The sequence below is a fragment of the Urtica dioica genome, chromosome 7 (assembly GCF_054948205.1).
Source record: "Urtica dioica subsp. dioica isolate 48M chromosome 7, U.dioica_male_clone48M_v1_H2, whole genome shotgun sequence".
Lineage (NCBI taxonomy): Eukaryota > Viridiplantae > Streptophyta > Magnoliopsida > Rosales > Urticaceae > Urtica > Urtica dioica.
In genome coordinates, this window is record NC_142762.1 from 794784 (window position 1) to 821680 (window position 26897).

General features: G+C 36.4%; 1 protein-coding gene across 1 annotated transcript; it reads right to left on the reverse strand.

Annotated features, from left to right (window-relative positions):
* Nucleotides 1–2574: 2574 nt before the first annotated feature.
* SUT4 (sucrose transporter 4) lies at nucleotides 2575–8239 on the reverse strand (the record flags this gene model as incomplete). Its single annotated transcript, XM_089618922.1, has 6 exons — nucleotides 2575–3223; nucleotides 3327–3496; nucleotides 5071–5114; nucleotides 5218–5281; nucleotides 5841–6589; nucleotides 7708–8239. Coding segments are annotated over 5 exons (1557 nt in total), but the record flags the coding sequence as incomplete, so codon positions are not given.
* Between the last annotated feature and the right edge of the window lie 18658 nt (nucleotides 8240–26897).

Here is a 26897-nt window from a genome sequence, read left to right on the forward strand (position 1 = left end):
ATCAACTGAAACTATAGCAGAAACTGCAGTTTGAAATATATACATACATGCATTATTAATACGCTTATTTGTAATAAGTGTTGCTAGCTCAAGTGGTAAATTACACCGCTGCCCCTAAATGAGGAGAATGGTTCAAGTCACCGCAAAAATAATTTGCTAAACAAAATACGTTTATTTGTAGACCGGGTCCCTATACTTTTCTCTTCGTCAACAAGTTGTCTATGAAACTTTGAAAATTTACCACTCGTTACCCATCAAAATTTTCGTCAATTTAGAAAAATCTGAAATCTAAAACTTGTGTAACTTATGTTTGGGATAAAAAAAACAAAAAAAAAAACTATTTCTGATTAAATATGAATGTGGAACCCTAAGAATTTTGTTGCTCAAACCCTTAATAAAGTTCAAACATTTTTTCAGTGTCTTTTCATTTAAAATTTAATATAATCACATAGTTTGCACATTTAAGATTTTGTAAAAATTGACTGAAATTTAGTAGAAAGGCCACAGTGCTACATGTGTACAAACTTTATAGACTATTTAAGCAAAACAAAATAGAGGAAATTGCTTATGATAACGATTTTTTGTACTTTATTACAAGAATAACATAAGTTAACATTTTCTATCCAAAATTACACCTTCTTTATAGTGAAGTGACATTTATACTTCCAGATGACTGTTTTGAAATTGTATAATAACTACATGTTTCAAAAACTGAAAATAATGACTAATTGTAGGTATATTGAATACTATAGATTACAGGTTTGAAAATAATGTACACTGATTGTAGGTATACTGAAAATTGTATACTAAAATAATATTATGTATACATGATGTATACGGAAAAGGTGTTATCGTTCTAATTATTTTTAAAAATAACATTTTCGATATGTTTTGAAATCACTATTATTTTGGAAAGCAAGCTTCTGAGAAAAACTTTAGTTTTGTAGTTTTCTAAAAAATAAAAATAAAAGATAAAAAGATAAATATCCTAAAGTATTTGTTGCAACTAAATATATATCAAGTATTTGTTGCAACTAGTTAATTCTGGTCAATTATCTACATTTTTTTAATGATCTATCCAAGTTTCATTTTATTAGAGAAATAGTCTATCAGACCGAACTTAATTAAATTAATTATTCAGTTTAATTAATTAATTAATCGTTAATTAAATAAATTTCGGCTTGGTGGGTTATTTTTTTAATAAAATGAAATTTGAAGGAATTTTTTTAAAAAAAAGTAGACTATTGGACTATTGACATGATCGACACATATCAAGTATTTGTTGCAGCTACTCCTATATATATATATATATATATATATATATATATATATATATATATATATATATATATATATTGAGGGTGTTTTTTATTGGCTTGTTTGTATGTAATATAATAACCCCATTACACCACCTCCAATGTCAGATATTCATGCGTCTGAAAGAGCTCAATAAGTTATCTGTGGATGAGAGTTATGTGTCAAAAGAACACAACCAGTGGACATTCATTAATCAATTTTATTAATTTATTTATGTATATAAATATATATGTAATGGAAATGAAATTATAATATAACATGAAGAAGGCCACCTTTTCGAATGTAGCATCTTCAAGAAATGGTAGTGGGGCTCACGGGCTTGTTCTAGTAATATGAAGAGGCTGAGACATACAGGCATTATCATCACAATATGAGCAACAAAAAAAAAAGAAAAAGAAAAAAAAGAAATATGTGCATTTGTGTCACCTTCTCTGATCAATCAGGAAAAAAAAAAAAAAAAAAAAAACAACTATTTCATAGACCAAGTTGGTTGTGATGGTGGAGAACAGACAGAATTTGATCTCTCCTTTTGCTTTTCCTTTGGCATCACAACAAACCTTAATAGGGATGTACAACACCAATGTTATTGCAAGTTTCGGACAGGAGAAAAAAATTGGAAATGACATGACATTTTGGAATTCTAACAACAAAGATTATATTCCCTCGTGAAACCGGAACAAATTCAATCTATGCATGCTTTTTATATTTTGTTAATATATTTTTTAAAAGAGTTATGCTCTTTGTCATGTTAACAACCTGTAAGCATGGCAAAGAGACACTTAAAGACGTGCCAGATGTACGTTCGGAATTTTTGCATGTAAAAAGCCTCTACATTCCCAAATACCAACCATCTATTTCTAGTATATTGTGTGTCAAAATGTAAAAATAGAATCCACTAATAATAATAAAATGTTGTTCTATTGGAAAAGAAAGTTTTTTTTTTTTTCTTTTTTTTCAATCTCCTCATTGTGGGTGTTTTTGTAGGTGTCTCAATTTTTGCCCCGCCTGTTTCCTTTCTCAAATGTGAAACAGTAATCACTAAAAAGCAAATGGTACTCAAAGAGACATATATTTCTTTTAAATGCTTCCGAGGCATCGGTATAAATAACGCTCATGCATGAGAGCATTGAAAGCGAAACAGACTTTCATAGATACTGATAAGTGCAATAAACGCTAAGAATTTATTCCAATGTTCAGATGCAAGCGGGACAAGAATTTATATAAATAATTAACAAAAAGAAGAAGAGGGAACAATCATAAAGGAAATTACGCCTCATTTGCTTTCGAAAAATGCATATCAGCAGAAGCATAATGGACGTGTCTCTATCAAGGTTTCAATCAGTACAATCCACATATTCACTGTTGGCCACCAAGCAAATTTCACTACACTCTATAAACAAATTAAAAAAAAAATATACATCATGCACATATATACATGAGATGATTGAACAGCCACGCACAATCTAATTTTGCCGTAAAAGAAAAAACAACATTTCGATAAAGAGAATAATTTCCAAACGAAGCAACTTATCTTCGATCGGTAGGGAAGTATGTAACATAGTAACTTTGGAATCTACACTTACAGAGGCTTCACCTACTTCTCCATGGAAACGGAACATACATTATTATAAATAAATAAATAAAAAGGCAAAAATAGAGCGATGTTCCATCCGGTGGGATTGGCTTCGTTGGAGAAAAAATTCCGCACTAACTGTGGATTGTCTTTTTTCTTATCCAAGTTTAGTGACAGCCATTACTTCAACATACATCGCTCTTTTTGCAAAAGGCAAATAGCTTTTACGACTAATACGTCCTATCAATCGATGGTGAAAAGAAAAAGGAAAAAAAAAATTCTCAGTTCGTGTCGTGTGTCCATAGCTCGTTGTAAGTGGAGAGATTGAAAAGCCTAAAGAAAGCAATGATGTATCAATGTCACAGTAGTTGTTTCAGGTTGTTCCACAAAGTATTTTTGTCTCTAAATGTGTATCAAGAGGGTGTAAGAGATATACCTCTACGTAGCTACTACGGTCCTTGGCTTGTGCGCGGCAGCAGATCGAGGAATGGCCAAGATGGCCAATATTCCACTGGCAAAGGCTGCAATTGCTGCCACAGCAAAGGCAGGAGAGTTTCCTCCACCGAATAGCTGATCCCATGGTCCACTTCCAATGGACACCACTACCTGTATTCACACATAATCAAACATTTTCACTACCATATCTTATTTATTCAAGCATGTCATGAAAGTGCCATCTTATTTATTTCCAGGGTATATCATTTAATTCAGTCTCACATCATCCATATGAAAATAATACTCGTCTCTCAGGGTCGTTGATTATCATCGGGGAAAAGGTTTTTCATACTCTCGAAAGCACCGCACCGTTAGAATTTCTTTTAGAACAGACTCGTTGGATACAATCTTATAGTGTCTTCAACAATGACATCAAAATGAATTGGTAACTTTAAAAAAGAATTTATCAATGACAGAGACGCCAAGGAATATAAATCAAGATCAACAGGGTCCTACATTTCCCAAGTTCAAAGAACATATGTGTAGTCATTGTTACAGCCGTATTTAAAATAAAATCCAATATTACTTCTTTAAAGGGGAAAACTAATAGCCTGCAGGGAAAGTACACTTGAATTAATTCATCAATTTATGAATGCCAGTCATAATTTGATGCTTCCTTTAACAATAAACTAAAAGCATCATTAAGTGAGCCTACTAGTTTCAAAATGGACTTCCAACCCCACATTTCATATTAATCTGATTATAGAAGTTTAAAAATTACCATCATTTTACCCAACAGATTTCCATGTATCTTTACATAGGAAAACTACTACCAAAAAAGAACTAAGTTCAAAAAATTATGAGGGTACTATCACTCCATAGTCTTCCCATATTTTAACATTCTCCGTAGTAACTGCCGCCATAAAAGCTAAGCCTAGATTCCAAAACCAGATATAGCTTTTTTGTAAATGTATATATGCAGAAGAACTGTAATCAACGAAGTTAGTTTGTGCATTAAAAAGGTGAATACAAATTTTATAAAATATAATGAAGAAAGCAAGGATCATGCAATGGTTATAACCAATCCAATCTGCAACAGCTAAATAAAATATTAAAGAAAAATACAACATGGAAAACTAGACCAAGTAAATTCAGGATTTGACAACAAGTTTCCACCTAAATTTTCCACCACCCCCAAAGATAATGCATGGACACAATGGTGAACAGAGATATAATGCATGGACACAATGGTGCACAGAGATATAAAAGTAATGCAACGTCCTTTCTTCCTAGTGGAACTTCATGACTTTATGGTCAAGAGGAATGGATACAGTAACTTAAGTGTAACTTTATACATTGACGTCACTTCAATGATCACACATGAGAAGCTATTATGTTACTATGTTTCTTCTCTTCGTTGAACATGTTCATCGGGCACTTATACCCTATTGGTATCTCTCATTTAATATAAAACAAACAATTATTCTAGCAGTGGTCGAAACCCAAGAGCACTGAAGTTTTTATTGAAAGACAAAATATGCTTGAAACGAGCAACAACTTGTGACCACCAATTTATATATTAAACCCAAACATTAATGAATACATTGAGTATATTGTTTTTAAAATAGACAACACATACGGTGTATCCAATGACTTATAAATAAACTTGGAAAGGTTTTAACCAGGGATACATTAATGCATATGCACACATCAGTGCAATATATAAAGCAGTAGATGAAAGATACCTGTGGCATCACAATGGCCAGATTCAGGACGCCCATTGACAGACCTGCAAAAAAAAAAAAAAAGTAAATGAAAACATAAGGAGTTACAAAAATAAAAAATTAAATAGCTTGAGAAAATGCTAGCATCCACAATATTCAAAAATCTACCTTGGCCAAGCCCCAAAGCCTCAATACGTGCCGAAATCATTGCATAAGGAACACTATACGTGATCTGCCACAAAATATAAAGGATGTGAGCTAACGGAAAAGGCAAACGGGCTGGGATGAGTATCGGTGTCCACAAGTATCCAGCAAATGGCACTCTATTACTGTCTTCAATCTTCTCAAATTTCAGATCTAACAGTTCTTGACGTAAGGAGTAACTTGGTGATGAGTGTAAATAATTATAAGTGAACTTTATGATAGAAAATTATTAGACGGCAGAACATCCTCTGCCTTGCAACTGTCAGTTCCTTTTAGAGCAACCCAAATTATGAGAGATTAAAATTTCGTAGTAAAAAAACATGGATATATCCATCAGTTTACAGAGCATAAAAAAGAACCGTTGGAGATGTAGACTCTGCTCTTCCACTCTCTCCCTCGCCATATCAGGGAAATAAATTGACATAATTCAAATATTTTTTTAACGCAGCAACAAAACATCAATTCTAACCAATGAAAAGCTGATTATCAAAATCTTAGATAACTAAACAAGAATTTTAATTTTTAGAGAAAAAAAAAAAAAAAAAGTTTCTGCGCCATTCAATGGAAGGGTAACGAGGAACACTTACTGCCAATGGAAATCCAAGAATTGCAAAAACAATCAACGAGGATATAACAATTCCATCCGGAGGTAGATTATCGCCAATGCGGACAACTTTATTGGCAACGTATGTGACAACGAGCATAGCAAGAAAGCAAAGTGCCATGACAATGTTCGACAGTCCCCATATGAACCCCGAACCCCATTTCCTACAAAGCCTCTCCATGAGAAGCGACGTGATCCCAAGAACAACTGAGTTCAACATCAGACCAAGCGCGCCCATTCTAACTCCATCACTGTAGTTCTTCCCATCGTTTGGCTCGCCGCCATAGATTTCTCTGCCCATCCAATCGGTATCAAAGAGAAGAAATGGAAACCAGCCAATCCAAGTCAGAGCAGTGACCGAAAGGATCGTCCAAATATGTCCAGAAAAGTATCTGAAAGTACCGAATAGCTCCCACATAAAAGCCTCTTGAACAGGGCTTGAATCTCCGCCAACCCCTTCCTCGGTAACGAGCGGGGACAATTCACCCGAGCCGAGAGGCACTTCCTGAGCTGCTGTGACGCTGAAATAGGTGGTGACCGCGATGCACATAACGTCAAGAAGGAAAGCAGATTTCAAGTTTGCGCAGTTGACCGTACACGCCTCCGTGAGTGTGAACGGGAAGATCTTATACCAGCTACTGTATGACCCGGTAGCAAAGCCGAGAATGTTACCAACAGCCATAAACAGAGAAAAATATGCGTTCGCGACTCTGGTTCTTCGGTGATCCTTCCCTAAAGTGATACCGCATAGGCATTAGAATTCTTAATAATCAGATAAACTCTATGGTATTACCACACTGGCACTTGATTAGAGTACTTGATATTCTAGTCATAATACAGAACTGATAAAATTCAATGCACTTCATTATCGGTGTCATCACATCTTAATTATGAATACCATACAGATTGTAGAGTGATGTTTATCCATTATTAATTTTAGAGCAAAAATTACGTGGAGTATTGCTGTTGTGCAATCGCGCTAATCATTACAAGTTACTCAATATATTTGTTAAGCGAAGAACTAAAGACCTAAACGAAACTAACAAATGTCGCTGAATCGTGCCCATTATAGTCCTAGACAAATATTTCCAAGTCTCTTACAAACAATATTCGAGCTAGTCATTATATTGATGTTGTGCAATTGCGCTAATCATTTAATTACCATCTTAATCTTTTGGCTCTGAATGCCTTGATCGAAAGCTTAAACCATTGTATCGCTCTATGGATTTTTTCTTCTTGTAACGAGTTCAATTCTTTCTCTTTAGCGGACTTGGCTAGGGATTGGTCTAGTTCGCTGTAATTTAAGTTTTCAAGGGCTTTTGGTTTGTTTCGGATTCTCTTTTATAAATTCTTGTATTCTCTTTCCTTGTTCTTCGGCTTTTGCCGTGTTTTAATAAAGTCTGGTGTTTCTTTTAAAAATAAAAAAAAAAAAAAAAAAAATCTTTTGGCTTAACCTTAAACAAAGAACAAAATAGCTAACCAAAACTAAACAAACGTGATTGACACCTTTTTAACCGACAATCGTGATCTAAGACTTCATGATAAACAATCTTCGAGCTAAGCCTAAGCCTCGGTATTAGAATGAGACGCAACAAACACACTGAATTGTCATAAGATCAAGCTTAATGCTTATTTTAGAAAGAAAAAAAATAATAAAAGTGGGCAGGAATCATTCACCTAACGGGACAGAGCAAAAGCTACACATGAGGAGAACTTTACTTGAAGCTATTATATTATATTACTGTCACCGAAAAGGAAAAAGAAAGATCCAAAAAAAAAATGGAGATCAAGCGAGAATGGTAAAGTAATAACAGATATGATGATTGAACAAGCACGAAAAAGCATCGTACCGGTGAGATCGGCAAGCAAGGCTCTGCAAGGACCTTGAGTCATGTTGTTGGCGACGTCGAGGATCCAGAATCCGAAGACGAAGACGAGGACGGCGCGTGGACGGACGACGCCGCGATCGCCGAGGAGCCAGCCGAGGTCGGCGGAGTGGCCAATGAGAAGCACGGAAAGGACGATAGAAGCCGCGCCGGCGACGATGAAAGGACGGCGGCGACCGAAACGACTCCGACAGCGATCGCTCATGAGGCCGACGAGAGGCTGAACGAAGAGGCCGGAGAGAGGACCGCAGAGCCATATGACGCTAGCCCAAGCGTGAGGGATTCCGAGCTCCTGAACGTACGGCGTCAGAAGCGAAAGCTGAAGCGCCCAGCCGAACTGAATACCGCACGCCACCGATGATACTCGCAGCAGCTTCCGTAGCGCTGTACGCGGCGGTGCCGGTGTCGGCGCCGCCCATCCTCCTCGCCGCCGCTCCGTCGGAATCGCCGTTTTTGCTTTTGGTGTTGAATAAATGAAAAAATAATAAAATTGAAAAGGTTGAGGTGGCGGTTACGTGCGCCGTCGAGGCTTTCGCGTTGTTGTGTATTTGCTAAGAGCTGCTGCAATGCAATTGAGAGCGAAAGAGAGAGAGTGTGTGCGTTTGTGTTGGATTGTCGTTTCTCTTTTCTTTTTCTTTTATTGTGGGGACGGAAATGGGCCTGGGGTTCCCAGGTATTTGCGATTCTATTAAGCCGTGAAAACGAAGCTAATGTGGGAATTTCAGGGCAAATTGTCATTTACTTCTGTCTCTTTTTCGATTTTCGCTCCAAGTCCAACTGCCTCTTTTTCGAGTGTCCCGGGAAATATGCCAAATACGTAACGCTGTACGAAATTAAACCTTTTTTTTCCTTAATATATATATATATATATAGATATATATAAATATCTCGTTTCTCATCAACGAAAACCAAAAAAAAAAAACAAAAATTACACCATCTAAACTTAAAAGCGTGTGGTAATGACCTCATGGATCCGATCGTACTCTAATGATTTGTGGTAGTGACCTCATGGATCCAAATGAACAAAGTTTGAGCTAGCATATTTGGACTCAAAAGTTCACAAACATTTTCAAAGTTCTAGTTTAATATCAACTGACTTCACTAAAGAGTTGACACTGAAAATTTTTCGGTTCAAATGAATATATTTTCTACTCAAGAATTCTACTTAATCGCAATGAGTCGATCCATTGAATATTATCTGTGTTTACCCTTCATGAATATCATCAACTAGATGTGATTTACAAAATTACCATTTTACCATTCAAGTTGTTATTTTCTCAACTCATTTGTCGCTTGTGAATAAGTTAGAAACAATGTATTGACGAGGAGCTAACAAGTCACATTGATTCATCAAAAAGAGTCATGACTCAATTTGGACACTGACCATTTTATTTATTCACATTCTAAGGAACAAAACATGAGGTGATATACATTGCATTTTAGCAATCTTGCACATGAATTCCATATATTTGAGATCTTCACAAAGTTACTCATGACATCTTCATAACTTAGTATTTCACCAATAATCTTGTCTATATCACATAGTGAATCTAGAACTCTAACTTTCTCAAATGAGAATACGTAAGCTATGAAATGACATGTCTCATTTCAGGATTGAGGTAAGCACGATGCAATTGATACGTAGTGACTTCGAGACGTAAGAGGTTAAATGGTTTGTTCTTATTCTGTCTCTAGAAGTGCACTGATCAATTCAGTACCTTCAGAAGATATCTAGAAGAACTATAGAGTCTCCAACTCTCAATGCCCCATAACCAGACATCATAGAAAACCCTAACAATCATATTGGGATCAATAGCCATTTGACCCTTAGATTGCAAATATACTATTTTAAGCAAATCATGAAGAGTTTGTTCATGCAAATCTATATTTGGCTCTTCATTTGTTGTTAGGTTTGCTTAAGGACTAAAGACTATAGTTTATCATAAAGCTTCAAACAAAAAATGAAAAATGAATGAACGTTTCAACTTTTATTAATAATTCAGCAGTTACAAGAAAGAGTCTTCGTGAGACTTTATTACATCAAATGTACATAAATAAAGACTACTACTCTTCTTGTAGGCACCATTGACAACATAAGGGACTTGTGAGGGACGGTCCACTTCAAGCCTCTGCAATAGGTTCATTGCCTACTTGTGAATCTTGTATAGAAGGAAAAATGACTAAGCGACCTTTCTTTGCTAAGGGTCGAAGAGCCACTGAGTTGTTGGAACTCGTACACTCTAATGTATGCGGTCCACCCAGTATATAGGCATGGGGAGGATACGAATACTTCATTACCTTCACCGATGATTACTCAAGATACGATTTTGTCTATCTGCTCAAACACAAATCCGAGACCTTTGAGGTATTTAAGGTCTTCTGGGCTTTAGTGGAAAAGAAAACTGGCATACAGATCAAAACCCTTCGATCTGATCGAGGTGGTGAGTGTATGTCTGGAGAGTTCGATGACTTTCTTAAAGAAGAAGGTATCGCTTCTCAGCTTACATCACCTAGCAGACCTCAACAAAACGGAGTGTCAGAGAGAAGGAACCAAACTCTAATGGAGATGGTTAGATCGATGATGAGCTACTCATCACTCCCTATTTTCTTTTGGGAATATGCCCTCGAAACAACAGCTTACATTCTGAACCAAGTGTTGTCAATGGTGCCCACGAGAAGAGTAATAGTCTTTATTTATGCACATTTGATGTAATAAAGTCTCACGAAGACTCTTGTTTGTAACTGCTGAATTATTAATAAAAGTTGAAACGCTCATTCATTCTTCCTTGACTGTTTGAAGCTTTATGATAAACTATAGTCTTTAGTCCTTAAACAAACTTAACAACAAATAAAGAGTCAGATATAGATTTCCAAGAACCATTCAAATCCAAGTTCCGAGCAGAAAGATACGTCACTTTTACTGTAGGTATTTTTTAAGTTCAAGGAAAACTGGACAGAATTTCGATCGGGACTTAAGTGCAAAAGATTTAAGTGTAACAGAACGTTTTATTGAGCTGTTAATTATTTGAGATGTGATTTCGAGACATAAGATGTTAAATGGTTTGTTCTTATTCTGTCTCTAGAAGTGCACTGGTCAATTCAGTACCTTCAGAAGATACCTAGAAGAACTATAGAGTCTCCAACTCTCAATGTCCCATAACCAGACATCATAGATTCTCCTAACAATCATACTGGGATCAATAGTCCTTTGACCCTTAGATTGCGAATAAACTATTTTAAGCAAACAATGAAGAGTTTGTTCATGCAAATCTATATTTGACTCTTCATTTGTTGTTAGGTTTGTTTAAGGACTAAAGATTATAGTTTATCATAAAGCTTCAAACAGACAAGGAAGAATGAATGAACGTTTCAACTTTTATTAATGATTCAGCAGTTACAAGCAATAGTCTTCTTGAGACTTTATTACATCAAATGTACATAGGTAAAGACTACTACTCTTCTTGTGGGCACCATTGAGAACAACGATGTTGCTGTTGCAGCACATTGTTCATCGATGCCAAAATATAGCACCTCGTAATCTCATCATAGCGGAGCCAGAACGCCAAAGCGTCTTTTTCCTCTTGAGTGGAATCATCATTCGTTTGAGGATAGTGGGTGATGAGTACCCATTTGTGCTTGTCCACGGTAAGGACTATGTCGAGGTTACGTTTCCAGTCTACATAGTTCTCGCCTTCGGGTTTGTTTGAGGAAATGATGATTGAGAGAGGTTTGAGAGACATTATGCTGAAAAGTTGAAACAAGTTTATGATTAGTCTTTTGGTTTAGGATTTAAGTTTGTTCATGTTTTTAGGATGAACAAGACAGGAAAAATCCAAAGGTGTTATGAACGAAATGACACTTTACTCCTTCGAGGGAAGGCCGCAACGAGTCTTCTTTCATAAGTAAATGACTCATCATTAATGCATATCCAAGATGTCAATACATCATATTTGACTAGCCACCTTATAAAAAGGTTTGATCACTCACATCCTTTCGCAGGGCCTCGAGGGACAATTACTAGGTATGAAGTCTAAGTGTGTAACCAACAACTTAGTCCAAAAGATCGACTTTGAAAAACAATCCACCGATGGGAGACCTTGTCTCATTGTCTCACTCTCGGACGTAGCTCATTGAGCAATGATCAGAGAAAAGCGTCGTTGAGTACTCTCATTTAAGAGAGGGCCACGAGGGTGACTTTTAATCTGGCGACAATTACAGTTTTCATTAGCGTTGGGATCGTGGGTTGTAAACAACAAGTATAACCATCCCACTTAGTTTTTAGAGTTGGCACATCGTCTCTCATAAGGAGTCAATGCTCATCGCTCATTCAGCCTGGAAGAAGCAGTCATCAGCCGAACTCCTCGCCACTACGGAGCGAGTCAGTGCGCACGTGGTGTCTCAAATCACTCCAGGCCGACCATGTGTCCCCGGATCAACGGTAGAGCTTCGATGACCTTAGCTATAAATTGGTGAAGAGCAGGACTTCACACGCACGTGACTCATGATACTTTTTCTTAAATTTTGTACTCTTTATTTTCAGTCTTTATTGAGTTCGATGTCCTTCAGCTCGAGCTCTGTACCCTTCTTGTATTCAGTCCGATCAGCTTGCAGTAAAACAGATTAATTCGTTTCTATTTTAATTTCGGTCTATTATTTTCATTATCAAGCTTTATTTCAATTCTATTACGATGAATTCTTGAGATCCACACAAATATAAATAAAAACCATACACAGATATATTATATAGTTTCGTGATTGTTGAGGGACCCAATCCAAAATCAACAATTCGGCGCCGTCTGTGAAAAATTCTAACAAGAATTCTAACCTCGAAGGATTGAGTTAAGCTCAATTCCTGAACTCGGGGGTCACCTTCGAGATCAAGGTAGAAGGGGAATGTTTCAAGTCACGCTTCACGTAACCGAGTCGGGCGAAATCTATGACAATGAGATTGATCCCGTTCGCTTTGGCCAGAGTGATCAGCCCGGAAATCTTCCTAAGACAGTTAGGAAAAATTTAAGGGATAAAAATCCTAAGAGAATCTAGGTATTCTAGCAGAAGAGGAGAAATGGGGAATCTAATTCCCCATTCCCTAAAAAAATTTCATAGACGCTAAAATATCCTTCATGGATAGTCGCTGCGTTAAAATTATCACCCGACAGAGCGAGACTGACCTCCTCTAGGATATCAAACTCCTCGAAGAATCCATCTAAATCTTCACCAGTGAAGGTTGTTGGAGACATTATATCCCTAGAGACCTCATCTAATTTCTCAGAAGTCGACATTTTGATTTTCGATTATAGTTAAACCCAGAGATCTCACCAAAGCCCGAGCTTAACTCAGAAAAATCTGGGAAAGATTGGGCCGAACTCGAGAAACTTAAAGGCGAACTGAGAAAATTTCAATGAAATTCTAGAGAGAAAAAGCTACTAAAAGGCGAGATGAAAGAGAGGGATTAAAAGAGAACTGACTTGGAGATGCCACTGAAGCCATATAAAAGCAGGAGAATGAAATGAAGAATTCCATCTCTCTATTTATTGACGTCGATTGAAGAGCCAATCACGTCAATCAATTCAAATCGTCTACTTGATTAGGGATCTCAACAGATTCTGTTGAGGAAGCCAAAGAGATGAGTTACAGTTATCCCTCAGCGCAAGCTCAGGACGACACCGATTTTTAAAATTCAAAATTTGAAGGCATATATTGCCCCCACGAAGGAATCATCCAAAATAAGTAATTAATTTATTTAGTTTATTCAATAAATAAATTTATTAAATATACTGGGTGACTAATTGTGGATGTAGGATATGACCTCACCACATAGACATTTCAGTTGGGCCCAAGCCCACAAATCCGAGCTCACCTAAAGGAAACGAACTGAGTTCGACCAACTCACTTTGCCCACAGCCCAGGCCTAGTTCAACTCTCCGGTTTTCAATCAAGAAGGAGTCAACGCTCATCACCCATTCAGCCAAGAAGAAGCGGTCATCAGCCAATCTCCTCGCCACCACAGAGCAAATTAGCGCGGACGTTGTGTCTCAAATCACTTCACAGCACGTGACTCAGTATACTTTTTCTTAGATTTTGTCTCTTTATTTTCAGTCTTTATCGAGTTCATTGTCCTTCAGCTCGAGCTTGGTACCCTTCTTATATTCAGTCCGATCAGCTTGCAATAAAACAGATTAATTCGTTTCTATTTTAATTTCGGTCTATTATTTTCATTATCGAGCTTTATTTCAATTGTATAACGACGAATTCTTGAGATCCAGACATATATAAATAAATACGATACACAAATATATTATATAGTTTCGTGATTGTTGAGGGACCAAATCCAACATCAACATCCATTGTCTTGAGGATACCGGAGGGTCGACATCTTTAATTGAATTTCGCGTTAATAGCAGAATTCCCTAAATTGTTTGAAGATGAAATGTACCACGTTGTCTGCTACGATTTCTCGTGGCGTCCCGTGACAACATATGATATTTTGTCAGACGAAAGATTGCACGTCGAAATCTTTAATCGAGATAAAGGCGCCTGCTTCGACTCACTTTGAAAAATAGTCAATCAAGACTAAGAGTAACTGTATTTCGCCTGGCGAAGCGCGCTATATCCATTACCACTTCATGAAGGGGTACTGGGCCATGATTGAGGACAACTCTTTGGCGGGCTGTTTAGTATTCAAAGCATGTCGTTGGCCTTGATCATGATGTATTGAATGCTTTTCAGAGTCGGAGACCATTGTAGGCCAATAATACCACGGTCCTTTGATTTGATTGCGAGGTATTGTCCCCCCACATGGCTCCCGTATTCGCCTTCATGTACGTCGACGAGTATTTTTTGGAATTCATTGGTTCTGATGCACCTTAAGTAAGGCCCAGAAAAGCTTCTTTTAAAAAAAGATGTTGTCGATGACCTAAAATCTAGCGCTAACTAACTTTAGCTTGCGCCTTTTTTGTTTTTCCGCTGGGATCTTCCTGGTGGTGACGTAATTGAACATTTCATATCTCAAATTCTCTTATTCTATAGTCATTATTATGCTAACACTAATGGCGATAGAAGATTGTTTGACCGTTTTCACTAGTATGATTCTTGTGAGTTTGAGATCCGAGGTGGATTTTAGGGTGGCTAAGGCATTCACAGAGGTATTTTTTCCTCTGGGGTGCGGGTCAAATCGAAGTGATCAAACTGTTTCTTTAGATGTCTAACGACCTTTACGTACAGTCGTCTCTTGTTTCGAATTCATCAATGAGTTGGTTGGCTACGAGTTGTGAGTCGCAAAAAGCGTTCAATCGTTTTGCGCCAACGGCCTTCATTAGCTGCAGTCCGGCGATCGGGACTTCATACTTGGTTTCATTATTTGAAGGGACAAAGTCAAGCCTGAAGGATTGTTAAATGAATTCAACATGGGGGTAGGTCAGATGTATATCAACTCCGACTCCCTATTTGGAAGAGGCTACTTTTAGGGTGGAGATACCGTCAGTTTTCGTGACTTTGGGGTCGTCCGAACAGAGCTCGACTAGGAAGTCGCCCAAGACCTAGGATTCGGCCATGTCCTATTCCGATATTCAATATCGTACTCACATAGTTCGATAGTCCACTTCGTCAGTCTCCTCGGCTGGATGGGACTATGTAAAAAATTTCTTAGTGGCTATGTGATCATCGCGATGATCGTGTGCGCCTGAAAGTAAGGTCGTAACTTACGAGCTACTACAACCACAGCTAGTTCTAGCTTAGGGTAACGGGTTTTTGCATTGACGAGCAATTTAATTTTGTAGAATAAAGGTCGTTGGTCGCCGCGTTCCTCCCTGACCAACACTTCACTAACTGCCGCGTGGATATGGCTACGTAGAGGAAGAATGGCTCTCCCTCGACCAATTTCGTAAGTATTGATGACGTCGCTAGATAGGTTTTTACCTCTTGAAAGGCTTTTTCACACGTCATCCCATTAAAACTTCATGTTTGCTTTTAGGAATGGAAGACATTTATCGATTGATCGGGAATGAATTGGCTAACCATAGTTATCCTATCGGTTAGCATTTGCACTTCTCTCTTGTTTCTCAGGGATGGTAGTCCATGTAGTGCTTATAGCTGGTCTGGATTTTGAGTAACTAAGTAACCGATGAATTTTTCGGATGATACCCTAAACGATTATTTTGATGGAGCCGTCTCCCAAAAAGAGATGCGACTATGTTGAAGGTTGTGTGAGAGACAGAAGGGATTGTTTGTCCTCCCACTCATACAAAATGAATATATATATATATATATATATATAATATACACACACATATATGTATAAGCATGTAGCTATAGATGCATCAATTGCATAGTGCACATGCATGAAGTTATTCCCTTCTAATTCAATGACCACACCCTATTCCTCTACATTTTCTCTTTGTAATTTGAAAGTTCATAATAATTGAGATTAAAAAAAATAACATGTCAACCGTAAACTATATAGCATTGCGATTTGCTAAGTATCTCGAAGTATTCTTCCACATTTCCTATGTAATCGGTGTCTCGTAGAGATTTAACTAACATGTCGTCGATATATACCTCGATACTCTTTCCTATTTTTTATGCGAACATTGTTGGAAATGTTGTTGGAATACATATAGTATTAAGAAAAGATTATCGCTTCTAGCAAGCGGAGGAATATAAAAAATTCTTTAAAACACGTAAAACAATTTTACTACCTAGACAAAGTGCATGAACATATAATTTAAAATTTAAAAACTATGAAGAGTTTTCACTCGGTACCAACCTCGCTTGAAGCTTGAGCATTGAGAAGCCTTTGGAAAGGTTGAATTGCTTGTCTCCCCACTTAGCTTATCTCTTTCGTGTCTTCTTGAACCTGAGTAACCACGATAGTTTCTACCACTAGAGTCTTCGAGTTTAAAAAAGATTTAGCATGCGTGCACTATTAAATACAATGACTCAAGAACTAGCCTTAGAGTCAAAGAGCTAATACAAAACGCTAGGTCTAATGAGGACCGAGGTGCCAAAACAAAAGAGCAAGAAGAGAGAGAGAGAGAGAGAGAGAGAGAGAGAGAGAGAGAGAGAGAGGGGGTGGGGGGGTTGGGCGGCCAAGTTCTAGAGAGAGAAGCTCTCAATGTCAAACACTTGTGTATTCAACATTGCGAATGAGGTGTGGTATTTATAGGAGGAGGGATTGCCTTGAAGAGGTAGTTTCCTCTTTTCTATTGAATATCACATATTCATGAGCACACTCTTTATTTCTCATTCCTATCAAAATACCAAGGTTGGAAATAGTTTCCTCTTTTCTCCTTAGTTGGCCGCCCATTTTGATAGCCTTATGCTATCAATTTGTTTCCTCTTTTTCCTTTTGGCAAGTATCTTCATACATCAATGCACAAAATAATTTCTCTTTCTCTCTTGATGGTGCACGAAATTAATCATCTAGAACAAGCTTCTAGATGCTTCTTTATTTGTTCAAGACAATACAAGAATACCTCATGTGGCATTTTCACATAAAATTCTATAAAATGAAATTTAATTCTCAAGGCACATATGCCATGCATGGCCGTGTGAATCAACTTCATTATCATCATATGACAATGTCAAAAACTTATTTATTGACATTCATACCATCTTATGTCATAATAGATAAAATTACCCTTTAGACAATTTTCAAAAAAATTCGTCTAGTTCAACACTTGAACTTGTTTTGACTTAGCTACTAGTTTAACTAATCATACTCTAATTACTTGTGGTAGTGACCTCATGGATCCAAAATGAAAAAAGCTTGAGCTAGCATGCTTGGACACAAAAGTTCACAAACATTTTCCAAGTTCTAGCTTAATGTCAATTGACTCCAATAAAGAGTTGACACTGAAAACTCTCGGTTCAAATGAATATGTTTTCTACTAAAAAATTCTACTTAATTGTGATGAGTGGATCCATTAAATATTATCTATGTTTACCCTTCATGAATATCATCAACTAGATGGGATTTATAAAATTACCATTTTACCTTTCTAGTTGTTATTTCCTCAACTCATTTGTCACTTGTGAATAAGTTAGAAACAATGTATTGACGAGGAGCTAACAAGTCACATTGATTCATCCAAAAGAGTCATGACTCAATTTGGATACTGACCAGTTCATTTATTCATATTCCAAGGAACAAAGCATGAGGTGTTATACATGCATTTCAGCAAACTTGTATATGAATTCATTATCTACGAGATCTTCAAAAAGTTGTTCATGATATCTTCATAACTTAGTACTTCACCAATAGGTCTTGTCTATATCACATAGTGAATCTAGAACTCTGACTTTCTCAAATGAGAGTACGTAAGCTATGAAATGACATGTCTCATTTCAGGATTGAGGTAAGCATGATGCAATTCATACATAGTGAATATGAGACATAAGAGGTTAAATGGTTTTTTCTTACACTGTCTCTAGAAGTGCACTGGTCAATTCAGTATCTTCAAAAGATACCTGGAAGAACTATAGAGTCTCCAACTCTCTATATCTCATAACCAGAGATCATAGATTCTCCTAACAATCATACTGAGATCTATAGCCCTTTGATCCTTATATTGTGAATATGTTGTTTTAAGCAAACCATGAAGAGGTTGTTCATGCAAATCTATATTTGGCTCTTCATTTGTTGTTAGGTTTGTTTAATGACTAAAGACTAAGGTTTATTATAAAGCTTCAAACAAACAAGGAAGGATGAAGAAAAATTTCAACTCTTTATTAATTATTCAGCAGTTACAAGCAAGAGTCTTCGTAAGACTTTATTACATCAAATGTATATAAGTTATGACTACTACTCTTCTTGTGGGCACCAATGCCAACAAATGTTGCCAGAAGGGTATTATCGTAATTACTATCAAAGGCATTATTATCATTATATAATGATTACTATCAAACAAAAAAATAAATTCACAATCAATGATAGAAAAGATTAGTTGCAAGTGATAAGCCTATGCTTGGGTAGCTAGACAGGAAATCATATGCAACTCGTTGTAGACTGGTTTTGACAAGTGGGAGCATTCGGTATAGGGTACCATATATGACCTAAATAGGTTGCAATTAAGTATATCGTTTAAGCGACCACTACAATGGGACGTATCGAAAACACAACTAATGGTCAAAATATGCATCAACATAGGTCCTGATGTGCTTTTTGAAACCAGAGTTATATATTGGACTCTTTGATTCATTTGTTCACAGTTAGGGAAGATGTTTATACTCTTATGTTTTGGGAGACCGGGGTATAATTAGTGATGGAAGGGAAACGTAAAAATTGGAATCCAACTCTTAATAAAGAGAGTCAATGTTTGCTCACCTGATAGCTGAATCCATAATCGACCGATTGTCGACACCTTTGTGCTATGAGAAACAAAGGAATCTTACGCTAGGGAATCAGTAGAACTCAAGGCTCAGAAGTGAATTGATGGTATAACAGTATATTTGACCTTTCGTGTCACGAGCTAAACTTGGAGGGTAGATACATACGGAGTATATCAATAGACACTTATCTATAAGGATCACGTAAATATGATTCTGATAACTTCGATAGGTTCATTCTTGGAATTTAGTGGAATATCACAAAGATTTGATGAAACGAAATAAGAGAGGTAATACAGTCTGCGCTCTTCCTTGTGCTCATCTAGCTTTGAGTTATTAAATCCATAGTCATCGAGTAAGCTCTAGTAAAATGAGTTAGAAAACTCATGTAGTAAATATGTGAATTTGACTACATACTCACTACTGCATTTTGGTTGCAATATTTTTCGCATTCGTGATAAAGTACTTCACGAAGAAGTTATTAATTAATAAGGAACTTCGGAATATCACTAAGATTTAAATGGGCCTGAAAAAGCAATTTAAATTAGCCCACAAGGCCCAATGAGGCTTGTGGTAGGCGTGTACACCAATGTAAAAGAGTCTTGGATTTCTTTGAACAAAGCCCAATTGGATTGGGGCGTATCAGAAATAGAAAATAAATATTATATAGTAAATATGATCCGATTTTATGAATATTTAATATAGTAAATATTTATGAGAGTGTCATGGAGATATTCTCTACTATTCTAATATGAGAGTGTCATGGAGAAACAAATAATATAGTAATTATATTTATTTAATGAGAATATCATGGAGATATTCTTTATTATTCAGTTACCCGTATAATATATTCTAATATGAGAAGTAAATAAATATTAGATATGATCTGAATATATATTTAAGTATCTTAAAGATATTTAATTTATTCTATTCACAGTATAAATATTGCATATTGATTAGAATAAGATTAAATCAAATCGGTAAAGTGCATATTCTATTTGGATAAGCTAGAATGCTATAAATAGGGGGCTTGTAGTGGTGCATAATTCGTCCAATAGCCTTGTTCCGCACTTGGAATTTTAGGTAGTCTCTCTCCCTTGGTGTGGTCGAATTTTTCTCTCTCCCAGCTTGAGAAAATTTGTCCATGCCTCTTCCCAAAGAGAGAAAGAATTATTTTGACACCTCATTGGAATAATTAGTGATAAAGAGTTGGTCCGCACTTTGATTCTATCTCATTCGGAGAAATAACTTGGAAGACTTGGTGTTGATCCGACACGAATAATGCGAGGAACCTGAAGGACACGAAGAATGCGAGGAATGCGAAAAACATGAAGATTGTCCACCACTGTGGAGAACCAAATAGCGGGAAATCAAGTAATTGATTTATTATCTCATTGTGTCTTATGGTTGATTTGTTAGCAACATCTTCTTCTAGATTACTTAGGTTATCTCGAGAGCTAAAACGACTGCAAGCGCTAAACGAAAGAGTGTTTTTGAATTAAAATTGTTTTGAATTATTTCCGCATTAAACACAAAAAATTATTTTTTTAGTCATTTTTCCATTACGAGCTTCATGAACTCGTACAAAAAATTTATAAGAATTTTTGTAATGATATAAAGAAAATCAACAACAAACATTTCGTTCACTAATAGTTGATAGGTTGCACTGGTGTTCTTAAGTCTGAAGGGCATTAATTTATAGCATTAGATTCTCCGATCCGTAGTGAACGCGGTTTTTTCTTTGTCGTTAGTAAGCATGAAGATTTATTTATATCCTGATAAAGCATCCATGAACCACATCATGGCCTACAGTAGCCTCGACATGATGATCAATGTGAGCTAGGGGGAAGTTGTCTTTCGGACATGCCTTATTAAGGTCAGTGAAGTCGATGCATACCTTCCACTTCCTGTTTTTTCTTTTTTACCATCACGGTGTTGGCTAATGAATATTGGTATTTCAGCTTGCGAATGGAGACATCACCGAGAAGTCTTTCAAGTTTTTCGTTAATAACTTTGGCTCACTCGGGACCGAGCTAACGTCTTTTTTGTTTTACTTGTGTAAAGTTGAGATCGACATTAAGCTGATGAGATGCAATGTCGATACTAATACCCGACATGTCTTTGATAGTCCATGAGTAGATTTGTTTCCTTTCAAGAAACAAATCAACTCTCGTCGGATGCTACCTTTTAGTTCGGCTCCGATCTATACGTATTTTTTTGGGTCGGTTCCATCGAGCTGTACCGGAACTGTCATTTGGACACGAGGTGAGTCCTGCTTCTCAAGGCATTCATCCCCCTCTGGCTTTGAGTTCTTTTTTCTTGTCGTTCGATCCGATGGTCATTAATTGCAATTGTCCATCGAGTGTTTTACTTGGTTTCAGCTTGTAGCTACTCATGTAGCAGATTCTAGCGGCCTCCTGACTTCCTCTAATCTCTCTGATTACGTTCGTTGTTGGGAAGCGGATACACTGATGATAGGTCGAAGGCACTGTTAGGAATATTTCCTACTAAAGATAATGAAATAAATGATTACTAAATAGAACAGAAAGTTGACTTAATTAGCATTATTGATTAGTGGGTTGTTTTCTAGCTATAATTGTTGGTGATTATGCACCCATATAACCATGCGGAAAATTAATTACACTAACATGAGCTAATCAATATTGATTATATGTAACAAGATGTAGATTTACTTTAATTAATTTAAGCATGAGAGAAATATCAAGCAACCGATTTAAACAGAAGAGTCATTAGGAAAAACTTACGGGTTTCTCCTTAGCTACAGAATCTTCAATGCGTTCTTCAAGCTTTCATTCCGAGTTCCTCCAACTCCTTCTTCAAGCTTTATCTTCCACGATCAGATCTCCGGGAATGGCTTTAGTACTCTCATTGTATGGCACTCAGAAGATGACACCGTGTAGTCTTCCGAAACGTAATCTCCGTGACGAATAAGAAGAAATGGTGGGCACACTCTAAATCTCACTACGACACTGATTTATGACTTCATATCGTACCATGTTTATGGGGGGAATTCCAAGGGAGAGGGAGAGAGATTTTTTTCGTCCAACACCTAGGTGAGTTGTAATTCTTGCTTAAGCAATTGTGTCATTTTTGCTTTCTCTTAGACCCCTATATAAAATGGTAGAAATGAGATATTCTAGGAAGACATAGAGATATTTAATTCTCATTTATTCTTTCCTATTTTGTAGTTAAGCATGAACAATTGGATCTTGACTACAAATCCTACTTTTTCTCTCATCAATCAGATCATAATCTAGGATATTATATTTCCTTATTTTTCTCATATATTTAAGGAATCTAGATACTTGAGAATAATGAGGACGATATCTTATTTTCTTATTTAATGGAGAGAATATCTCTACCATTATTATTCTCATAGATATTAAGAAATTAATTATGAGAGAGAATAAATGACAATATATTATTTCCTTATTTAATGGAGAGAGAATATCTCTATCATTGTTATTCTCTCTCTTATTTAATTAGTTACCACAAATCTAGCAATTAATTAAAGAGAGAATATTGGGTAATTAATACCCTTATGTATGTGCCTACCTCATGGTCAAGAGCCAAGGAATTTTCAAATTTTACAGTGTCCAGGAGACCCAACTTAAAATCCAATTAATTATTTACTTGATCCAACAATAAATAATTAATTCCACAATAAATATTTAATTCGGAAAATAAACAAATTTCCGAATGAATGCTGGTAAACAATTTATAGCTGTTAGATTGTAATAATAATATTCATTATCACCAAAGAGTTCTTATCCGTCTTTATCAGAGCCGAATCGGGAACTATGGACCTAGTAATAGAAGCTTAACAAATCCGATGAAAAAGACAAAATAGTCCTTTCTCGTGTTCTATCGATTCGTTTAATCTTGGTCAAATACTCCACTATGTAAGACAAGACTAGACCCTTCTTTATACTAGAATTATATTTACTCATGGTGACGAATGTCTACTGATGTAGTAGTTCGTGATCAAGATCCTCCAGGTTCAACCCTTGTCGAGAAACATCAATTATTCTGTTATACTTTTCTTGACACTTGTAAGCTCTAAGAATTGTTGCTTCCCCAACGAAATATTCTTCTCAATGTTCATACTTCGGAAGTGCATGCAATCTATCAATTCTGGATTCAACCGTTAGGTGAAAGAACATTTACCTTCTTTCAGGAAGGCTGGATTCCATATCTGTAAATCACTTCCCACTCGAACCATTTCTAAACTCCCAAGACATAAGATGTGATTAGCATGATAGTAGCCTTTTAGCGAATGAGTGAAAGAGCGCGGTAACATGATCCAGTGTCCATGATCACTTCAGGATTTAGAACAAGTCTCACTGTGACCATTATTAGCGACCTCGGTTAGTGTGTCGTAACGGTCCTTAAACGACACATCTACAACAAGACCTGTCCGGGTTGTAGACTTACCACAAGTATAGAATGCTCTCACTAAGTGATCAACCTTCACTTTTGCTCCACATATATGATTTCAGATTTAGCTACCCAAGCATGAATCAATCATCGACCAGTTTTAGTTCACCGCTAAAGCTCAGATGCCGAACATGTGACTCAGTTTGAGGTTGATGACTGTTTGATAAATCTTAATGTATAAAAAATAATGCTTTCGATTCGAATAAATTATAAATGACAAGACTTTATTTTATTAATAATTTCAACGAGAATTTACATAAGCATCTTCTCATGGGCAAGAATGTCGGGGAATCAGGCGCGTATCAGACACGAACAATCGTTCTGATGCGACTCGTTCGAGATGATTCCACCATATAACCATATTAATGCGGACAAATAATTAATTACGCTGATCATAAGCTAATTAAATTATGGTTATAATTAACAAGATCTAGTTATGTTTAATTAATTTAATTCACGAATACTTACATTGATTTTCGATTCAGCTACGGAACGCTCCTAAACCAATCGCGTACTCCTTGCGTCGTCTTGATGAAGAACTCGAGGATGACACCTTAGTCTTCCGAAACGTAATCTCCGAGGCGAATAAGAAAGATGAGTGGGCCCAGTCTTTATCTCACTAGATCACGAAACTAGGTGTTTTGACATCTCTCTCTTATTTTACTAAGAATGGAAACGAATTTCCGAGGGGAAGAGAAAGAAAATTTCGCACGGCCAAGGGAGAGCCACGAAATTATTAGGTCAAAATCCTTAATTTTTGCCTTCTCATGAACCCCTATTTATAGTAGTAAAAGGAGATATTCATGGAATCTTCCAGAATATTTTATTTCCTTTTATTGTGTTCACACTGGTGGATTAAATTTAGGCCATTGGATCTCAACAAGTGAATCCTACTTTTTCTCTCATCCATCATATCAATATCTATGAGATATTATTCTCTATTTAAATAGAGGATATTTTATTTAGTGAGATAATAAAGGAGAATATATTATTTCCCTTTAAATATATTATCATATATTCTCCAAAATATTTTCCTTTAAATAAGGAGAGAATATAAAACAATATCTTATATTATTCTCTCTCCTTTATTTAAACAACTAAAGAGAAAATATTGGTAAATACCAATTATGTAAAAATCGGTTTTTAGGCACACGGCCAAGGGGGATTTGCGCAACTCCCATGCCAAAATTCCCAAATCCGATTTTCATATTTTGTGCAAGGCCCAATTGCTTAAAACTCAATTAATTATTTATTTACTTGGTCCAACAATAAACAAATAATTAATAATTGTTTATTTACTTCATCAAACAATAAATAAAAAATTCTACCATAAATATTTATTTAATTCTGCGAATACCCGTTTTCCAGAATTAATGTTGTCAATCACAATTACAGCAAGTGAGATTAATAATGATAAACATTATTATACGAAAGTTCTTATCCGCCTTTATCATAGCCGAATCGAGGACTATGGACCTAGTAATAGAAGCTTAACAAATCCGATGAAAAAGACGAAATAGTCATTTCTCTTTTTCCATCGATTCGTTTAATCTTGGTCAAATACTCCACCTTGTAAGCCAAGACTGAACTCTCCTTTATACTAGAATTATATTTACTCATCGTGACGAGTGTCCACTGATATAGTCAGTTCGTGATCAAGATCCTCCAGGTTCAACCCGTATCGAGAGAAGTCAATTTATTCCGTTATACTTCCCTTGATACATATCAGCCCTAAGCATTGTTGCTTCCCCAGCGAAAGATTCTTTCGAACGTTACTTACTTCGAAAGTGCTAGCAATCTATCGGTTCTGGAATCAACCCTTAGGTGAGTGAACATTAACATTCTTTCAGGAAGGCTGGATTCCGTATTTGTAAATCACTTCCCACTCGAATTATCCTCTGAGAAAACTCCCAAGACATAAACTGTGATTAGCATGAATAGCCTTTTAGCGAATGAGTCAAAGAGCCCAGTAACATAACCCAGTGTCCATGATCACTTCAGGATTTAGATCAAGTCTCACTGTGACCATCATAGTGGCCTCGGTTAGTGTGTCGTAACGGTCCTTAAACGACACATCTACACCAAGACCTGTCCAAGTCGTACACTTACCACAAGTGTAGAATGCTCCCACATAGTGATCAACCTTCACCTATGTGTTCCACATATATGACTTTAGATATAGCTTTACAGGCGTATATCAGTCATCGACCTCGTTTTAGCTCACCGCCCGAACTCCGGTGCCTAGCACGTGACTCAGTTTAATACGGAGGTTATGGAAGATAGTTGTTATTGATTCTAATTGTTTAGAACTCAACCCACTAATCATATAATGGTAATAAAGTAATCTTATTATCGAATTTAGTAATCATTTATTCATTATCTTCAAGTGGGCAATATTATTCCTAACAAAGAATTCCTAACAATAATCAATAACAACTATCATCCATAGTCTCCGTAGAACTGAATTACATGTTGGGCGTCTAAGTTTGGACGGTGAGTTATAACACGGTCGGTGATTAATCTAAGATCTAGATTAAAAATCACATATGTGGAACACTGGTGTAAAGTTTATCGCTTAGTGGGAACATTCTACACATTTGGTATGTGTACAACTTAGATAGATTTTGGTTGTTGATGTGTCGTTTAAGGAACCGTTATGACACACTAACCGGGATCGCTACGATGATCATAGTGAGACTTGATTTAAATCCTGAAGTGATAATCGATTTCTAGGTTGTATTACTGGGTTCCTTGACTCATTCGTTAGTGGTTAGATACAGATGCTTAAATACATATTTCTTGGGAGCTCGAGATATGATCTGGGCAGAAAAATGATTCACAGATACGACATCCATCATTTCTGAAAGAAGATCAGTGTTCACTCACCTGAGAGTTGATTCCAGAACTGATTGATTGCGCGCACTTACGTAGTAAATACGTACAAAATAATTTTTCGCTGGAGAAGCAACGATGCTTAGGGCTCATATGTATCAAGAAATGTATAACAAAATAACTGACCTTTCTTGATACGAGAATGAACCTAGAGGATTGAGCTCATGAACTTATTATATCAATGGACGCTCATAAATATTGAGTAAAATAGAATTCTAGTAACAATAAGAGTGCATTCTTGGTTCATTTTGTGGTGTGACTCCGAGATTGACGAATCAAATGAATAAGAGAAAATAGAGATTTCGTCTGTTAATTCGGATTCGTGAGAGCTTCAGTTACTAGCTCCATAGTCCCCAAGATGGCTCTAATGAAATGGATAGAGATACTCGTAATAATTATATAATTGATTACACACTCACTACTGCAACTTGGTTGAAATATCTTTTCCACTCATAATAAAATACTTTACGAATAACTTA